General features: G+C 38.7%; 1 protein-coding gene across 2 annotated transcripts in view; it reads right to left on the reverse strand.

Annotated features, from left to right (window-relative positions):
* Aftph (aftiphilin) overlaps nucleotides 1-14,806 on the reverse strand; it is a 65,976-nt gene that overhangs the window by 37,516 nt on the left and 13,654 nt on the right. For both annotated transcript variants that reach the window (XM_075944436.1, XM_075944435.1), the window contains exon 2: nucleotides 2,876-4,836. In XM_075944436.1, coding sequence (XP_075800551.1) covers nucleotides 2,876-4,804 — 1,929 coding nt within the window. In that variant the 5' untranslated portion in view covers nucleotides 4,805-4,836. The remainder of the gene's footprint in view (nucleotides 1-2,875; nucleotides 4,837-14,806) is intronic.

Consider the following 14,806-nt stretch of genomic DNA (forward strand, 5'->3'; position numbering starts at 1 on the left):
AGGACACCTTATGCCTTACCACCATTAAATATTAAGTCAGATATCAAATACAAGCTACACTTATATACTTATCAATCCCTAATTTCAAACTATAAAAAGAGTGACCATCGTAATATTTACCGTGCTCTGAAAAAGATAATTAGTTCCCTCTGTACAGTTTCTGGACAAATCTAACACAATACTTCTACTTGGTATTAAAGGCCTGAATGACAAATTTTCTGAGGGTGAAACAGTAAAAACAACAACAACAAAACCAATTCACCAAATACTTAGTAAACAAAGATTCATAAGGCCAAAATCTTAAATCTTACTACCTGGTGTTTGTTTAAAGATTTACTTACTTACTATCATTTTATGTATACGGGTACTTTGTCTGCATGCACATCTGCACACCAGAAGAGGGCATTAAATAGTTGTGAGCTGTCATGTGGTTGCTGGAAACTGAAGCCAGGTCCTCTGGAAGAGGAGACAGTGCTCTTCATGGCCGAGCCATCTCTCCAACACTATTTTTTTTAATGTTTTTATTTTGTGTATGTGTGACTTATGTATACTTAATAAGTACAGGTGCTGAGGGAGTCCAGAGGCGTGGGATCCCTTTGGAACTGGAGTGACAGGCAGTTGTGGGTCACTTGGCACGGATGCTGGGGGACTGGATTCGTGTACTCCAGAAGAGCAGCTCTCTCAACTGCTGAGCCATCTTTCCAGCCCCTATACCCTTCATTCTTAAAGGTCTCGAATTTCATCTAATAACCTTTTTCAGTAATAGCAGCTGGATGGCTACTAACAAAAAATAACTTCATGGCCTACCTTCTAGAAGAAAACCTTAGTGTTTACCAATGACCTAAATTCTCAAGTAAAGTTCTGAGTAATATTTAGTTTTACAAAAGCTCAGTGTTAAATCAATGCTTTATGTTATAAACTCTTTTGCTGAAAAGGCTCCTTGGCCATTTAATCAAGACTCCTGGCCAGGTGTGGTGGCTGGCGCTTGCAACCCAGCACTTAGAAGACTGATAAGGAAAGCTGCTGCAGCTGGGAGACATTTTAAGAAAAACATTAACGAATATAATCCTCCCTCAAAGGGCAAGATTAGGACTAATGTACGTTTTCAGCAGAACCTGAAGCCCAGGGAGCAAAGTCCAGACCAGCTCCCTTCAGAACAGCAGGCCAGGAAAGTCACTGTCTGATCTGTACGTACTGACCCGTCTACTAGGCTAACCCATTTCCCACTCGGCCGCCTTCACAAACGGCTTCAGTGTTTGCTCTCCCACTCGACGTCTACCTCTAAAATTCTGCAGGTCCCATTCCCCATTTATCAAAGTATGAAGCCTGGCCCAAAAGATTTCAGCAAACTTTATATTTTTGCTATTTCTATGTAATTTACATTTTAACAAAACAAAATTCTCTTTCTGTACATTTTCCACTCATTATCCCAAACCATAAAGCTTTCACGAGACTGTCAAGATGCAACATCATATGTCTTATTCCACTGAAGCCCATATATGATACATGTATGTGTGTATAAACATATTCAACTATTAAATTATATATAAACAAATTCAACATGTATGATGCAAGAAATTTCCATTTGAAGTGGTTATACTTTTAAAAACTCATGATCTGATGTTAAAAGTTCTCAGACTACAAATTAAAGATAAAGATCATCCAGTACCACTGTCACCCTATACTTCACTGCAGGGAAACTAAATAGGGAAAGGGTTAGGTCAAAGCAATAGTCTTCATTTTGTACTAAAATTAGTTAATTCGCTGTTAGAATTATAAGGCTTTCCTCAATGATAAATTATTAAGCAGTAATACCATACACTAGCCGAATCGTGCAATAACTGAACTGGCAAACAAACTACTCAGATACTCAGAGTCCAGAAAAAGTGAGAAGCTCTGAGTGTCAACTGGTCACACCACAGGTATCAAAGCTGTCAAAGCAGTGAAGCAGAATCTTTTCAGTTAACAGACTTCGGAGATAGCTCTAGTTGCAAATGGATTTCTTAGCAAGAGACAACTGCAAAACCAACAGACAGAGCTACTGTGAGAAAGAAGCCTGTGGACAAGATGCCCACATCAATCACCACTGTAAAGAGGAGACTTTTTTTCCTCACAACTTGGTCTGACTAATGGTAAGAACTAGTACAGAGAACAACTCAGGACTGGGAAACAGTGATACCAAACTACAACTACAGGAGATGTTTTAGGTCAAAATAAATATTAATGAATCTTTTCTGAAAGCATATGAACAAGAAAGAATTGCACACAGGTGTTGAGTGGTAAAGATATTCTCCCTGATACATCTAGTCCCTAAGAATTGCTATAAACAAAACAAAAACCACATATATACACAAGCAAGAAACTATAAATAAATTACTATAACCACAATAAGATAAGCCACAGTTACTTCTTCTTCTAGGGCTAAACCTTAATTTATCTTATGCGAGATCTTTTTGTGGCTGTTAAATTATGAGGTTTCAAATCCCGTTAGCTCTCTCCTGTAATCAAAACTGTACTTTAATTTTTAAGGGACATAGTTAAATGACCTTTTTTAAACTCTAAAGTTAAAAAAAAGACAACCTTCTTTAAAAATCACTGCAAAGATAAAAACTGAAGGAAAATGGCTAATATTTAAAACAAACATTATTAATAAATAATTTAAATTGATGCATTTCTGTTAACTAAGAAATTCCCTATGATAGCAATTTTACAACTTTCAAAGGTTGTGAAAACTCTAATCTCTAAATCAGGCCAGCAAATATCATATTTCATATAGAAACCCCTTTAGCAGGTATTTAGTTAATTTTTTAAAGTTGTATTAGAAGTTTCCCTGGCAATTAACACGCTATTAAAAATAGAGGAAATTAGTAAATACCTGAACTGAAGTGGCTGAATCCTGCAAATGGCCACTAGCAACTGTTCCTTTGGAAGTGGCTAAAGGGATGCTGTGCATCTTAGGGGTTCCCAGAGCATCAATGTTTTCATCTGTCCTATGTGACTGCCAGACTTCCTTTCGATGCTGGGATTCAGGAGCCTGCTGGTCTCCAAAGGCAGCCCAAGAACAACCACCTTTTTGTTCATCCTCAAAAGCATTCCAGTCTGTAGCTTGGCTAGGACCAGCTGAACTGAAGTCAGCAAAGTCATCGGAGTCCTGAAAAGCACTACTGCTGTCTTGAGTATTTGGCACAGAATCAAAATCTCCAAATTCACTGTCTTGACCATTTTTCAGTTTTGAGTCAGGTTCACTGTCTTTTCCAGCAGACTTTCCTGCCAACTGATCTTCCTCTGACAAACTACCAGAGGTCTGTTTTAGGTTGGGTTCAGTAAATATCATTTCCTCTTGGCAAGAAGCAGCATTTGTATCCTCAAATTCTCCAAAATCATCACCTGGCTCACTAAAATGTAGGAAATGTTCCGAGGTCTCTTCGAAAGTGACATCACTCATTGAGTCTTGAGTACAAGTAACAAAAGGAGGAGTGGCGCCACTGGCCGTACCAAAGTCGCCAAACTCATCTTCATTGGTATCGTGGCAAGCTGCGAAGTGGTTACCACTCTCACCATTTTTTATGCTTGCAGCCGAATCATCCGAAATATTTTCCTCTGTGAGATCAAGGTTTGGGCTTTTGGAATTAGTAAACTTTCTATTTTCTTCTTTGGAAGAATCAACTTCACTAACATCAGAAGTTTTAATAGAATCCATGCACAGGTCAGCACATTTAGAAGCAAATAAATCATTTTCCTCAGTTTTACACTGGTCCCGCCTAATGCCTTCTGAATTTTCAGTTGAATCTACCAAGTTCCAAGCCTCAGACTGAATTCTTGAATTTAAAAATTCATCTTGTCGCAGTGTTTGAAGGTCTTGTTTTTCAACATGGAGATCTCTGTCAGTTATTACATGGACCTCTGAAACACAGACTTGATGTTCTCCATCAGTAACTCCTTCATCCTCAAAGCTTCTACCCACAGACACGCCCTTCCTAGAGTTCAGTTCGTTGACTCTGTTGACTCTGCTGTTTTCCTGGATGGTCAGCGCATCACCATCATTTAAAACTGCACATTCTACTTCTTCTAGCTGTATCCTTTCTGTTTGGGAAAAGGCAGCAAAATCCGCAAATTCCTTAGCAGGACTAGATACAGACTCTAAACCACACTCCGTGCCACAAGGGCTGTGAGGTTTCAATCTCCATGAATCAGCCACGTTGTCCAGGTCTTCTGTTCCCTGAGGATTTACAGTTTCTAAACCTGCAAACCCGTTTGTTAGAATTTCCAGGCAAGGCGGCTTTTCACCATTGCAGCTCTCTAACTGCTTGGTTTGATGAACAATGTTTCTATCAGTTCTAAAATCTCCTGGAGAGAAACTTCTGGGTTGTCCAGTGTTTGGTCCCGGTATCACTACTTTATTTAAATCTCCCAGGCTTTCCATGCCATCGATGGAAGTCTCTAAAATTTTAGATGGAATCATTTCTTTGCTGGTGGTAGAAAGTACAACATCAGATTGACTTTTCAGAGCAGCAGAAAGTTCAGCAGTGATATCCTTATCATTACCATTTTTAACGGACTTAAAGCTTGTAAGGCTATCTACATTTTCTGAGTAATCGTGAATTGGCATAAAATGGTTTGAAGGTACAAAGTCCTCCTTAGGACGAGTATAATCTGGTGCATCAAAATCAACAAACCCTACACCAGAAGGGCTGACTTCTGAAAATCCACCAAATTCCCCAAATTCATCCTCATCATCATCCTCTGCTCCATTGTCTAGCGGTGGGGGAGATGAAGAATACATTCGAATGATGTCTGGCTCCATTGTCTAGTAGCTTTCCAATAATTAATTTATGCCTAAAAAAAGAAAATCATTTTTTGTTGTTGAGAAGAGATGAGATATAACAGACATTTCAAGCTACTTTAAGAACAGGACAGTTATCTGGGCATGGTAACTTAGGAAGTGCACACAGGACGCCTAACGTCACCCTCAGATACACGGCTAGTCAATCTGGGCATTGATTTCAAAATACCAAACAAACCAAACCCACTACCACCAAAACCATGAAGAATACTGTTCTGCTCTGTGTATGCGTGTGTGTGCAAATACAGGTGCATGTGTGCTTCTGGGTGCAATTTATGCATTGTTACTTAGACTCCACCCACCTTTTTGTTTTTGAGACCTGGCCTCTAACTGGTCTAGAATTTGCCAAGCAGTTAGCTACCTGGCCAGCATCAGAAACACCTGTCTCCAGCTCCAACTGGCTTTTTTTATGCCCTTGGGTTCTGGTGATAAAATTCAGGTTCTTGTGTTTTGGCCAGCACTATTTTTATGTTAGGTAAAATGTTTTTAATCTTAATTTTTTATCATTTATTACTAGGGGCATTTGGCAAAACAATGAAAATTTGGGATTTCAGAGAATCTTTTTCTTTTCTTTCTTCCCGCCCCCTCCCCCCACCCCGACAGGTTTCTCTGTATAGCTTTGAATATCCTGGAAAGCTCCTGAAGACCAGGCTGGCCTCAAACTGAGAGCTCCTCCTTCCAAGTACTGGGATTAATTAAGGGCGCGTATTACTAACACCAAGCTGTGATTTCAGAGAATCTTGAACATATAAAAGTACACCTATAAAATTTTCTCTCAGGTACTCTCCTATCTTTTAAAAATTCTTGTTCAAATTTACTGGGGACTCAGTGTTTGCCTAATAGATCTGTATAAGTTCTCTCTCTCTCTCTCTCTCTCTCTCTCTCTCTCTCTCTCTCTCTCTCTCTGTGTGTGTGTGTGTGTGTGTGTGTGTTTACATACATATGTGTGTGTAAAACATTATGTATATATAATTATTTTATCTCTAATAACTGCTATTAATTATGTTCTTCATTTTGCTTTCCAATGTTTATTTCTGGTTCAAGTTGACTTTTGGATAACTTTTTTTAAGTAAGTAAATAGAATCTCCTTCCCAAGAATGTAGCATTTTTAAAAGATTTATTTATTTATTATGTATAGGTGTTCTGCCTGCATATCAGAAGAGGGCGCCAGATCTCATTACAGATGGTTGTGAGTTACCATGTGGTTGCTGGGAATTGAACTCAGGACCTCTGGAAGTGCAGACAGCGCTCTTAACCTCCGAGCCATTTCTCCAGCCAACTTTCTGATAACTTTTAATTCTGAATTAGTTCAAAGCTCAGAAGATGTGAAAAACTGTAGGATTCTCATACACATACTCTACCCAGGTTCCCTTGATGATGACACAGCCAACAACCACAGTGTAAATGTCTTGACTTATCATGGACTATATTGTCATGGAACACATGTAGATTGCTCCAAGAACCTAAGTTTTCATTTCTTTAAGACACAACTATGCAGTAATTTGAACATCCGGTCACATAGTATGTTCAACTTCATTAAAAAAAAAAATTTGAGAAACTACTTTTTCAAATTCACTTTTATAATAACAAATCAATTTGCAATTTCCTCATCTGCAATTTTCTTATTTTGCTATCATACAAGCTTGAATTAATAAACATTTACTTTTACTGTCCTCTACTTCTGTACTTAGAAGAAACAAATTTAAAACTTATTTTGCTGTATAAAGATCGGAATAAATTTATGGATATGACTTCCCATACTCATTAACTTATAGTATTTTAAGTACTTAATTCCTAAAGTAAACCTGCCAGCGCTATTTCAATCCTTTGTGTAAAGACCAATAAATGAGACCTCATATTAAAAGCAAAGGCTGGGGCTGCAGAGGTGGCACTTACTGCTCTTGCAGAGGACCCAGGTTCAATCCCCAGTACCCACACAGTAGTTTACAACTAGCCATTACTCCAGTTCCAGGGTATCTGATGCATTCTTCTGATGTCCTTGGGCACCAAGCACAAACACATGCATGTAAGCAAAACATTTCAGCAAAAACTTCATACGTAATATAAAATGAGCAATTTTTAAAAAGCAAGGATTGGGCAGGGGGGAAGATGACAAAACTATTTTATGCATAGCTCTGTGAATGAGAAAGGGCAACTGTATTCTGGAGAAAGAAAGAACTCTAGGAATCAAGAAAGAGCTTACAGTGTCAGGCCCAGTGGCTCAAACCTGCAATCCAAGCATGTATAAGGTTGTAGGGGATTCTAAGTTTGGGGCCAGAATAGACTACATAGGAAATTCTAGACTCACTGGGGCCACATATCCAGTTCCTACCTAAAAAAGATGATGAAGGGTAGGGAAGGAGAAAAAGCGAATATGAGAATCAATGAAAATACATAGGAAAACTAAAAAGCATACTGGAGCAGCAGAAATACAGGCCAGCAGCCCTGGCTTCAGGGAAGGGGCAGGAAGGGAATCCAGCATAGCAGGTAGAGCTTGTTACCACAGCTTCTCTCCTCTACACAGTACTGAGGAGTGAGCTGTAGTGATACGTTGTTTGTAATATAACAAATACAGCTTGCCTGAAGATCAGAGTGCAGACCTAAGCCACTGGTGGACAGGCAGTGGTGGCACTTGGAAAACAGAGGATCTATGTTAGTTCAAGGCCACTCTGGGTTACATGAAATTAACGTAGTCTAAAAGAAAACAGAGTTGGGAGGCAGGATCACAGCTTTAATCCCAGCACTTGGGATCACACGTTTTTAAGCCCAGTACTAGGGAGGTAGAGACAAGATATGGCTGGTTAGAGAGAGGAATATAAGGTGACAGGAGGCGGGAGCTCAGATGCAGTCTGAAGATGCAGTCTGAGGATTTGAGAGAGGTAAAAGGTCTCTCTAGTGGCCAGCTGCACTGCTTCTCTGATTTCTCAGCTTTCAACCCCTAATATCTGACTCTGGGTTTTTATTAAGAACAATTAGAATTTGTGCTATAATGAGCCCCAGGGAAAAGCTGCTCACTAAGACCACCTCACATAAAAGTGAAAGATCATTCCCCAAAACAGATGCTCACATACCAACACAGAAAAATATTAAGAATTATGAATAAACAGAGTACTGTTTCTGACAAATTCATAACTCACCAGTAACTAAATTTAAATCTATGAAATACTGTATAAAATAAATGTAATTTTTTTCTTTCTTTAAAAGATTTATTTATGTATTGTGTATACAGTGTTCTGGCATGTATGCCTGCAGGCCAGAAGAGGGCACTAAATCTCATTATAGATGGTTGTGAGCCACCATGAGGTTGCTGGGACTTGAACTCAGGACCTTTGGAAGAACAGCCAGTGCTCTTAACCTTTAAGCCACCCCTCGAGTTCAAAATAAATATAATTATGGGCAAATAACTAAAAAGATTTATTTTAAAAATGATCAGTAAACTCAAAGAGAATAAAAGAGTTCAATAAATTAAGGAATAATTAAAAGTAAAAAAAATAAGCCAGGCTATGGTGGCACATGCCTTTAATCACAGCACTCAGGAGGCAGAGGCAGGTGGATCTCTGTGAGTTTGAGGCCAGCCTGGTTTTCACACAAAGGACCAGAATAACCCTGACAGGTTCTGTTTAAAATGAAGTATATAAAACATTATCATTTATTATTATTATGATGATGAATTATTGTCATAGAGGATCTGAAAGAACATGTCAATAAAAGACTCTGAAAAAGAAGCCAACAGAGTCTTAGAAATGAAAATCTCAACATATCAAAAAAGTAACTCAGCTGAAAGCCTCACAAGGAACTGGAGCAAACACATCAGGGCTTAAAGACAATGTTGACAAATTATCACATTCAGACATAGGAAGGAACGATCTATAGAAAATACAAGACCTAGGAAAGGTAAGGGACCAAAATTATGAATTGGTGTAGACAAACGAACAGAAATGAAAGCAAAAAGCACAGAAAACTTATTCAAGAAAACACTAGATTTCCTAAACCTTACAGACATGCTTAGAGGAAAACCTCTCCACACCATGTCATAGTTAAAACTGCCAAAAGTACATTACAAATGAAGAATATATAAAGCTACAAAAGAGAAGTGTTGTTACTTATAAAGGAGGTCCATCAGAATACCAGAAAAATTATCAGCAGAAATCTAAAGGTTAGAAGGTGTAGAATGCTGTATTTCAAGTCATGAAGAAAATGATTGTCAATTAAGATTACTGTATACAGCAAGGTTATCCTTCAGAATCAAAGGTGAGATAAAGACCTCCCAAGATAATCCTAAACCAAATTCATAATCTCTAAACTATGTACAAAGAGGAGGAGGATAAATACAAACATGAAAGAAATAGTAAGCCAACGAGAATTAGGAAAAAACCCAACATGACTGATCCAATAAAACATCAAACCTTTAATATGAATTTAGAGAAAAAGAAATGGGTGCAGATTAGTCAAAGTAACCCCCCCCCCCCAAATCAAAATGACAGGAGCTAGTAACATATACCTTTCAGCAATAACTGTGACTATAAATGGCCTTAATTCTCCAATTAAAAGACTGAAAATGTCTTAGAGGTCAAGGACTGGTCAGCCATTAAGCCTTACATGATAGACGTGTACAAGTCCAAAAAAAAAAGATCCACCGTGAATCTTTATTTATGAATTATTTTAATTATAAAATCATCACAAAGGAGGAAATAAATATGGTAGCTGAGACATTCATGTTTTGTTGGTTTGTTTGTTTGTGTAGCTTTGGCTATTCTGGAACTTGCTCTATAGACCAGGCTGGCCCCAAACTTAAGATATCCAGTTGTCTTTACCTCTGAGTGCTAGATTTAAAGGTGTGTGCTACCACTGCCTGGCCTTCTGTTAGTTTTCAAAGAAAGAAATTATAAAAGATACACACAAATCCCGTTTTCTTGCCTAGTGTCCCATGTTCTTATACCTACACATGTGGCTTCTTCCTCCTTTGCTTGCTACCTTAATGCCTTAAGACAGTGTTTTTCACTGAACTGGACGCTGACCTTAGCAAGGCTGGCTAGCCAGCAAGCAAACTCCTGGGATCTGCCTGTCTCTGTACCCCAATACTGGGGTTATAAGCACATATAGTCACACTTGGCTTTGTAGGTGCTAGGAATTCAATATAGATCAGGTCTAATACATTGAGCCATTTCCCCAGCTCTCAAAATGAAAATAAATAAAATTAATAAATAATAAACATTGAAAGAGATGTCTCTCAGCATTTAAGAACTCTGGCTAGTTCAATTTCCAGTACCTATGTTGTGTAGATCACAACCACTTGTTAGCTTCAGGGGATCTGATACCCTCTTTAGCCTCCTCAGGCACCTATAAACATATACTAATAAGCACACAGGCACATAAAATACAAATAAACTTTTTTTTTTTTGAGACAGGGTTTTTCTGTGTAGCTTTGGAGCCTGTCCTGGAACTCTCTCTGTAGACCAGGCTGGTCTTGAACTCACAGAAATCCGCATGCCTCTGCCTCCCGAGTGCTGGGATTAAAGGTGTGCGCCACCACTGCCTGGCTACAAATAAATCTTTTTTAAAAATAAATTAAGGGGCTGGAGATGTGGCTCAACAGTTAAGAGCCCTGGATGCCCTTGCAGAAGACCTAGGTTCAATTCCCAGTATCCTCATAGTAGTTTACAACCACCTATAGCTCCAGTCGCAGCAGATCTGACACCTTATCTTCTGACCTTCTCAGGCAACAGGCACACACATCATATACATACAAAGGCAAACATTCATATGTTAAAAAATAAAAAAGGGTATATTTAAATAAATGCATTACTCATAGAAACTATACAATGGAGGAGGAGCAGGAAGAGGAGGAAAAGAAGGAGAAGAAGAAGAAATGTAAGACGCCAAGAGTGTGATGCTGGAACCTATGGTAAGTATATATTTAGGTTTTTAAAAGAAGCTATAAAAGATATTTCAAGTGAATATACCATTTACTTTCCTATGCTGGACCTTTTTTTTTTCCCTTTTTTTTTCAGTAAGACTGCCTTGCTATGTAGCTCAGACTGGCCTCAATTCTTCTACCTAGAAGGTTCATATATTCTACGTAAGTCTTCTACATGCTGGGAATACAGACATCAGGCACCATGCCCAGCAATATCTAATATTTAAAGAGCAATGTACGGTGTTTCTAGCCGAAACTGACTGTAGCTAAACTACTGTTTTTTACATAATCTTTCACTGTTGGAAAATTGAATCATTAATTGGTTCAGGCCTATTTCAAAATCAGTTGTCAACACAAACACAAAAATGAGACCAGGGCATTTGTAACCAAGGCAACAACACAGGAAATAGTAGTTTTCTTCCTGTCACATCTTGGCAAGGTATTCTATTCCTAAACCTGACTGGCCTTCCAGACTACAGGCATGTCTACACCTCTCAACCCGGAGTCGGCTGTTGAAAGAACAGCATTGCTCTATTTCCTCCCCAGCAGGACTGGGCTCTGGCTCATTTGCCCTTCAGAAACTTTGAGAAAGATCATGACTACTTCTAAGTTTCAGCCAACTAGCCAGGGTACAGAAGTTCATACATTCAAAGTTTTTTTTTAATTGATTTTATTGAGCTCTACATTTTTCTCTGCTCCCCTTCCTATCTCTCCACTCCCCTTCAACCCTCACCCATGGTCCCCATGCTCCCAATTTACTCAATAGATCTTGTCTTTTTCTACTTCCCATGTAGATTAGATCCATGTATGTCTCTCTTAGGGTCCTCATTGTTATTTAGGTTTTCTGGACAGTTCCAGTCTTTTATGTGTGTCCAGGTCAATTCTACTTAAAAGAAGTTTTATGTTAAAATAGCAATGGTACAATGAATTTAAAAATTATATTTGATTTAAATAATCCATTGCTTTTAAATACTGAAAATATGGGTTTTTAAATATCTGCTTCTGCTTAGCAATGATGGAAAGATAAATGAACTACTTCAATGCTGTGCCTGGCATACAGCACTGTTTCTTTACCCTTCCTAACAGATGGCTTACTCAGCACCATAAAATTTTCTAACCAGCCAGCTAATTTCTGTATATTACCTGAGCAAGTAAGTGGGGAGAGGGGAGGCATTCCACTTGCTATTTTCATTCCTGCTTGTTCCAAGACGTTTTTTTTTTCAAAAATATTTATTTATTTACTTATTATGTATACAATATTCTGTCTGCATGTATGCCTTTGGAAGAGCAGGCAATGCTCTTAACCGCTGAGCTATCTCTCCAGCCCTTCCAAGACGTTTTAGAAGAAAGTGAACACACGGGGTATTGTCTTGGCAGAACAGTGAAACCACAGTAAACACAAATAGTTGACACAAGAGTCTCATTACAGTAACAAACGAAGTATGCCAACAGTAGTCGGGGGTGGGAGGCTCTCAGCAGGACTTCTCTACTTAGAAAAGTTTTTTTATGGCAAATCACATCCTCATGAAGCTAGGTCAATGGAGGTAAGGACAGTAATTGAAAATGCAAGGCAAAACTAGGAATTTGATCATGCTCCAGTGAATATATGGACAAACACAAAAGGGAATTTCCTCTTGGAAGAAGAGTCACAGGAGAGAGGAGGGGAGGGGACATGGGAAGACTGGGAGGTGAGCACAAGGGGAGCATGATGTAGAGTCCCCAAATAATCAATAAAAAATAAAAAAGACTTAAGGAAAATCTTTTTTTGTTGTTGTTTTTTGCTTTTGCTTTTTGAGATAGGAAAAGCTTTGGAGCCTGTCCTGGAACTAGCTCTGTAGATCAGGTTGGGCTCAAACTCACAGAGATCCTCCTGCCTCTACCTCCCAAGTGCTGGGATTAAAGGGTGCGCTACCACTGCCTGGCTAAGTAAAACCTTTTATCTAGTATTGTATGCCAATATCTCTGTGAAGACATTCCCACCTACCAGACAAAATTAAATAGTTCCTTTGTTATGTTAGAAAGAAAACAAGGCAAAGTATACCTTATGAACTATAAACCAGAAAGATCAAAGGGTCTGGGGCTTGGGGACTTGGTAAGGAAGGTGTGATGTAAAGGGGTCAGAGGAATGATCCTTAAGTCCCAGCTGTAGTGAGCCACACCTGGGGACCACACCTGGGGAACCTGCAGACTGGCAGCTGGGGGCGGCAGAGCATGCTGTGGAAGATATCCTGGTATTAATCTTTCACCAGGAAAATCTGCACTTGCTTAAGGACTTCTGGCTTCAAGTCTGAAATGGGCATGGAAAAAAGGAGATACTGAGCCTGTAGGTTGAGATTTTTAAAATTAATAGGCAAAATGAGCTTAGGAAAGCAAAGGAGAGAAAAAAGAAAGGGGACAACAATGACCTTCAACCACTTGTCTTTTAAAATTAGTTTTTCAAGGAGAATGATTAAACTACTAGCTAGAAAGGCTTGATTTAAAGCCACATGGCCATACGAGAACATAAAACTGCCATTACAATGTGGCAAGCAGAGGACAGACTGACTTTTCAAAAAATACTAGAGCAGCTGCATATATAGCTCTAAAGGTCTCAGGTTTGAGGTCATTCTGGGTTACATGAGATCTTGCCTCTTAAAAAATAAAAAAAAATACAAAAAATAAACAAAAGGAAAAAAAACATTCAATTTGATTCAAACTCAAGAAACGGAAAAACCAAATGTTAACAACTTTCTTTTGGAAGCAAACTGGCCAGTGAAGAGGAGACAGGAGTAAGGTGCTTGCTGCACAAGCATGAGGAGCTGCATTTGGAGCCAGGTCAAAATGACTCTAATCCCAGCCCAGAAAAGAGACAAGGAGAGGCTTGCTGGTCTGCCAGTCTAGCCAACTCAAGGAGCTCCAGGTGGGAGAGTTTGCCCTAAAACAAACAGACAAAAAGTCAAAAAATATAGATTAGATTTTATATTTTTTTTAAAAAAATAATTTACATACATATAAAACACTGAGGAAGATACTAATGCTGCCCTCTGGCCTCACACACACACACTTCCCTTACAGTACTCATTCTAATCATATTGAGTCTTACTTTGGTGTCAGGCATTATTAAACAGATGAACTCCTGCCATAGGAAGTATACCAGCTTACCTCCTATTTTTCCATAGTTTTCTATAATTTCAAAATTTTAAGAACCAGAAAAATATAACATGAGGTTAATAATGATTTCAACAAATCATTATTTTTGGATGAAGAAGTTGATTATGTCCTTAAATACTGGTTTAGGTGACTTGGCAAAGCAAACACTCTAAACTGTATGCACTAAATTCCATTCTGTTGGGCCAGGAAGATAGCTCAGTGGGTAAAGGAGCTGCTGAGCAAGCCTGGTAACCTGACAATTTGTATTACATTAAAATTTGTCATTTCTTTTTATCAAAAGAAAACCATTACTAGAGTGAAAAGGCAGCCATTACCTATCTGGAAAAAGATATCTGCAAAACACAAAATTGTCAAATAACTCATATTCAGAAGCACAAAGATTTCCTACACATGAATGTGACACAATCTGGGAGAAAAATGCCCAACATATTTGAATAGGTATTTTACAAAAGATAACTAAATAGCGAGTAAGCACATAGAAAGTCATCAGGAAGGCTGGGTTTGGTGGCCTGGGCCTTTAAGAGGCAGGGGCAAGTGGATCTCTGCTGTGGGATAACCCTGCTATATGCTATGAATATATTTTATTATCATTGGTTAATAAAGAAGCACCTTTGGTCAATAGCCAGGCAGGATAGAGGCAGGCAGGAAATCCAAGCAAAGATACAGGGAGGAGGGTGGAGTCAGGGGAGATGTCAGCAGATTGGTAACGCCATGGCCCCATGGCAATACACAGATGAATAGAAACGGGTTAATTTAAGTGTAAGAGCTAGTTAGTAATAAGCCTAAGCAATAGGCCAAACAGTTTGTAATTAATATTAAGCCTCTTGGTGATTATTTTAGAAGCGGCTATAGGACCAGGTGGGACAGAAAAGCCTTCGTTTACAAATCTCTGTGAA

The sequence above is a fragment of the Microtus pennsylvanicus genome, chromosome 12 (assembly GCF_037038515.1).
Source record: "Microtus pennsylvanicus isolate mMicPen1 chromosome 12, mMicPen1.hap1, whole genome shotgun sequence".
In the NCBI taxonomy this organism is placed as follows: domain Eukaryota; kingdom Metazoa; phylum Chordata; class Mammalia; order Rodentia; family Cricetidae; genus Microtus; species Microtus pennsylvanicus.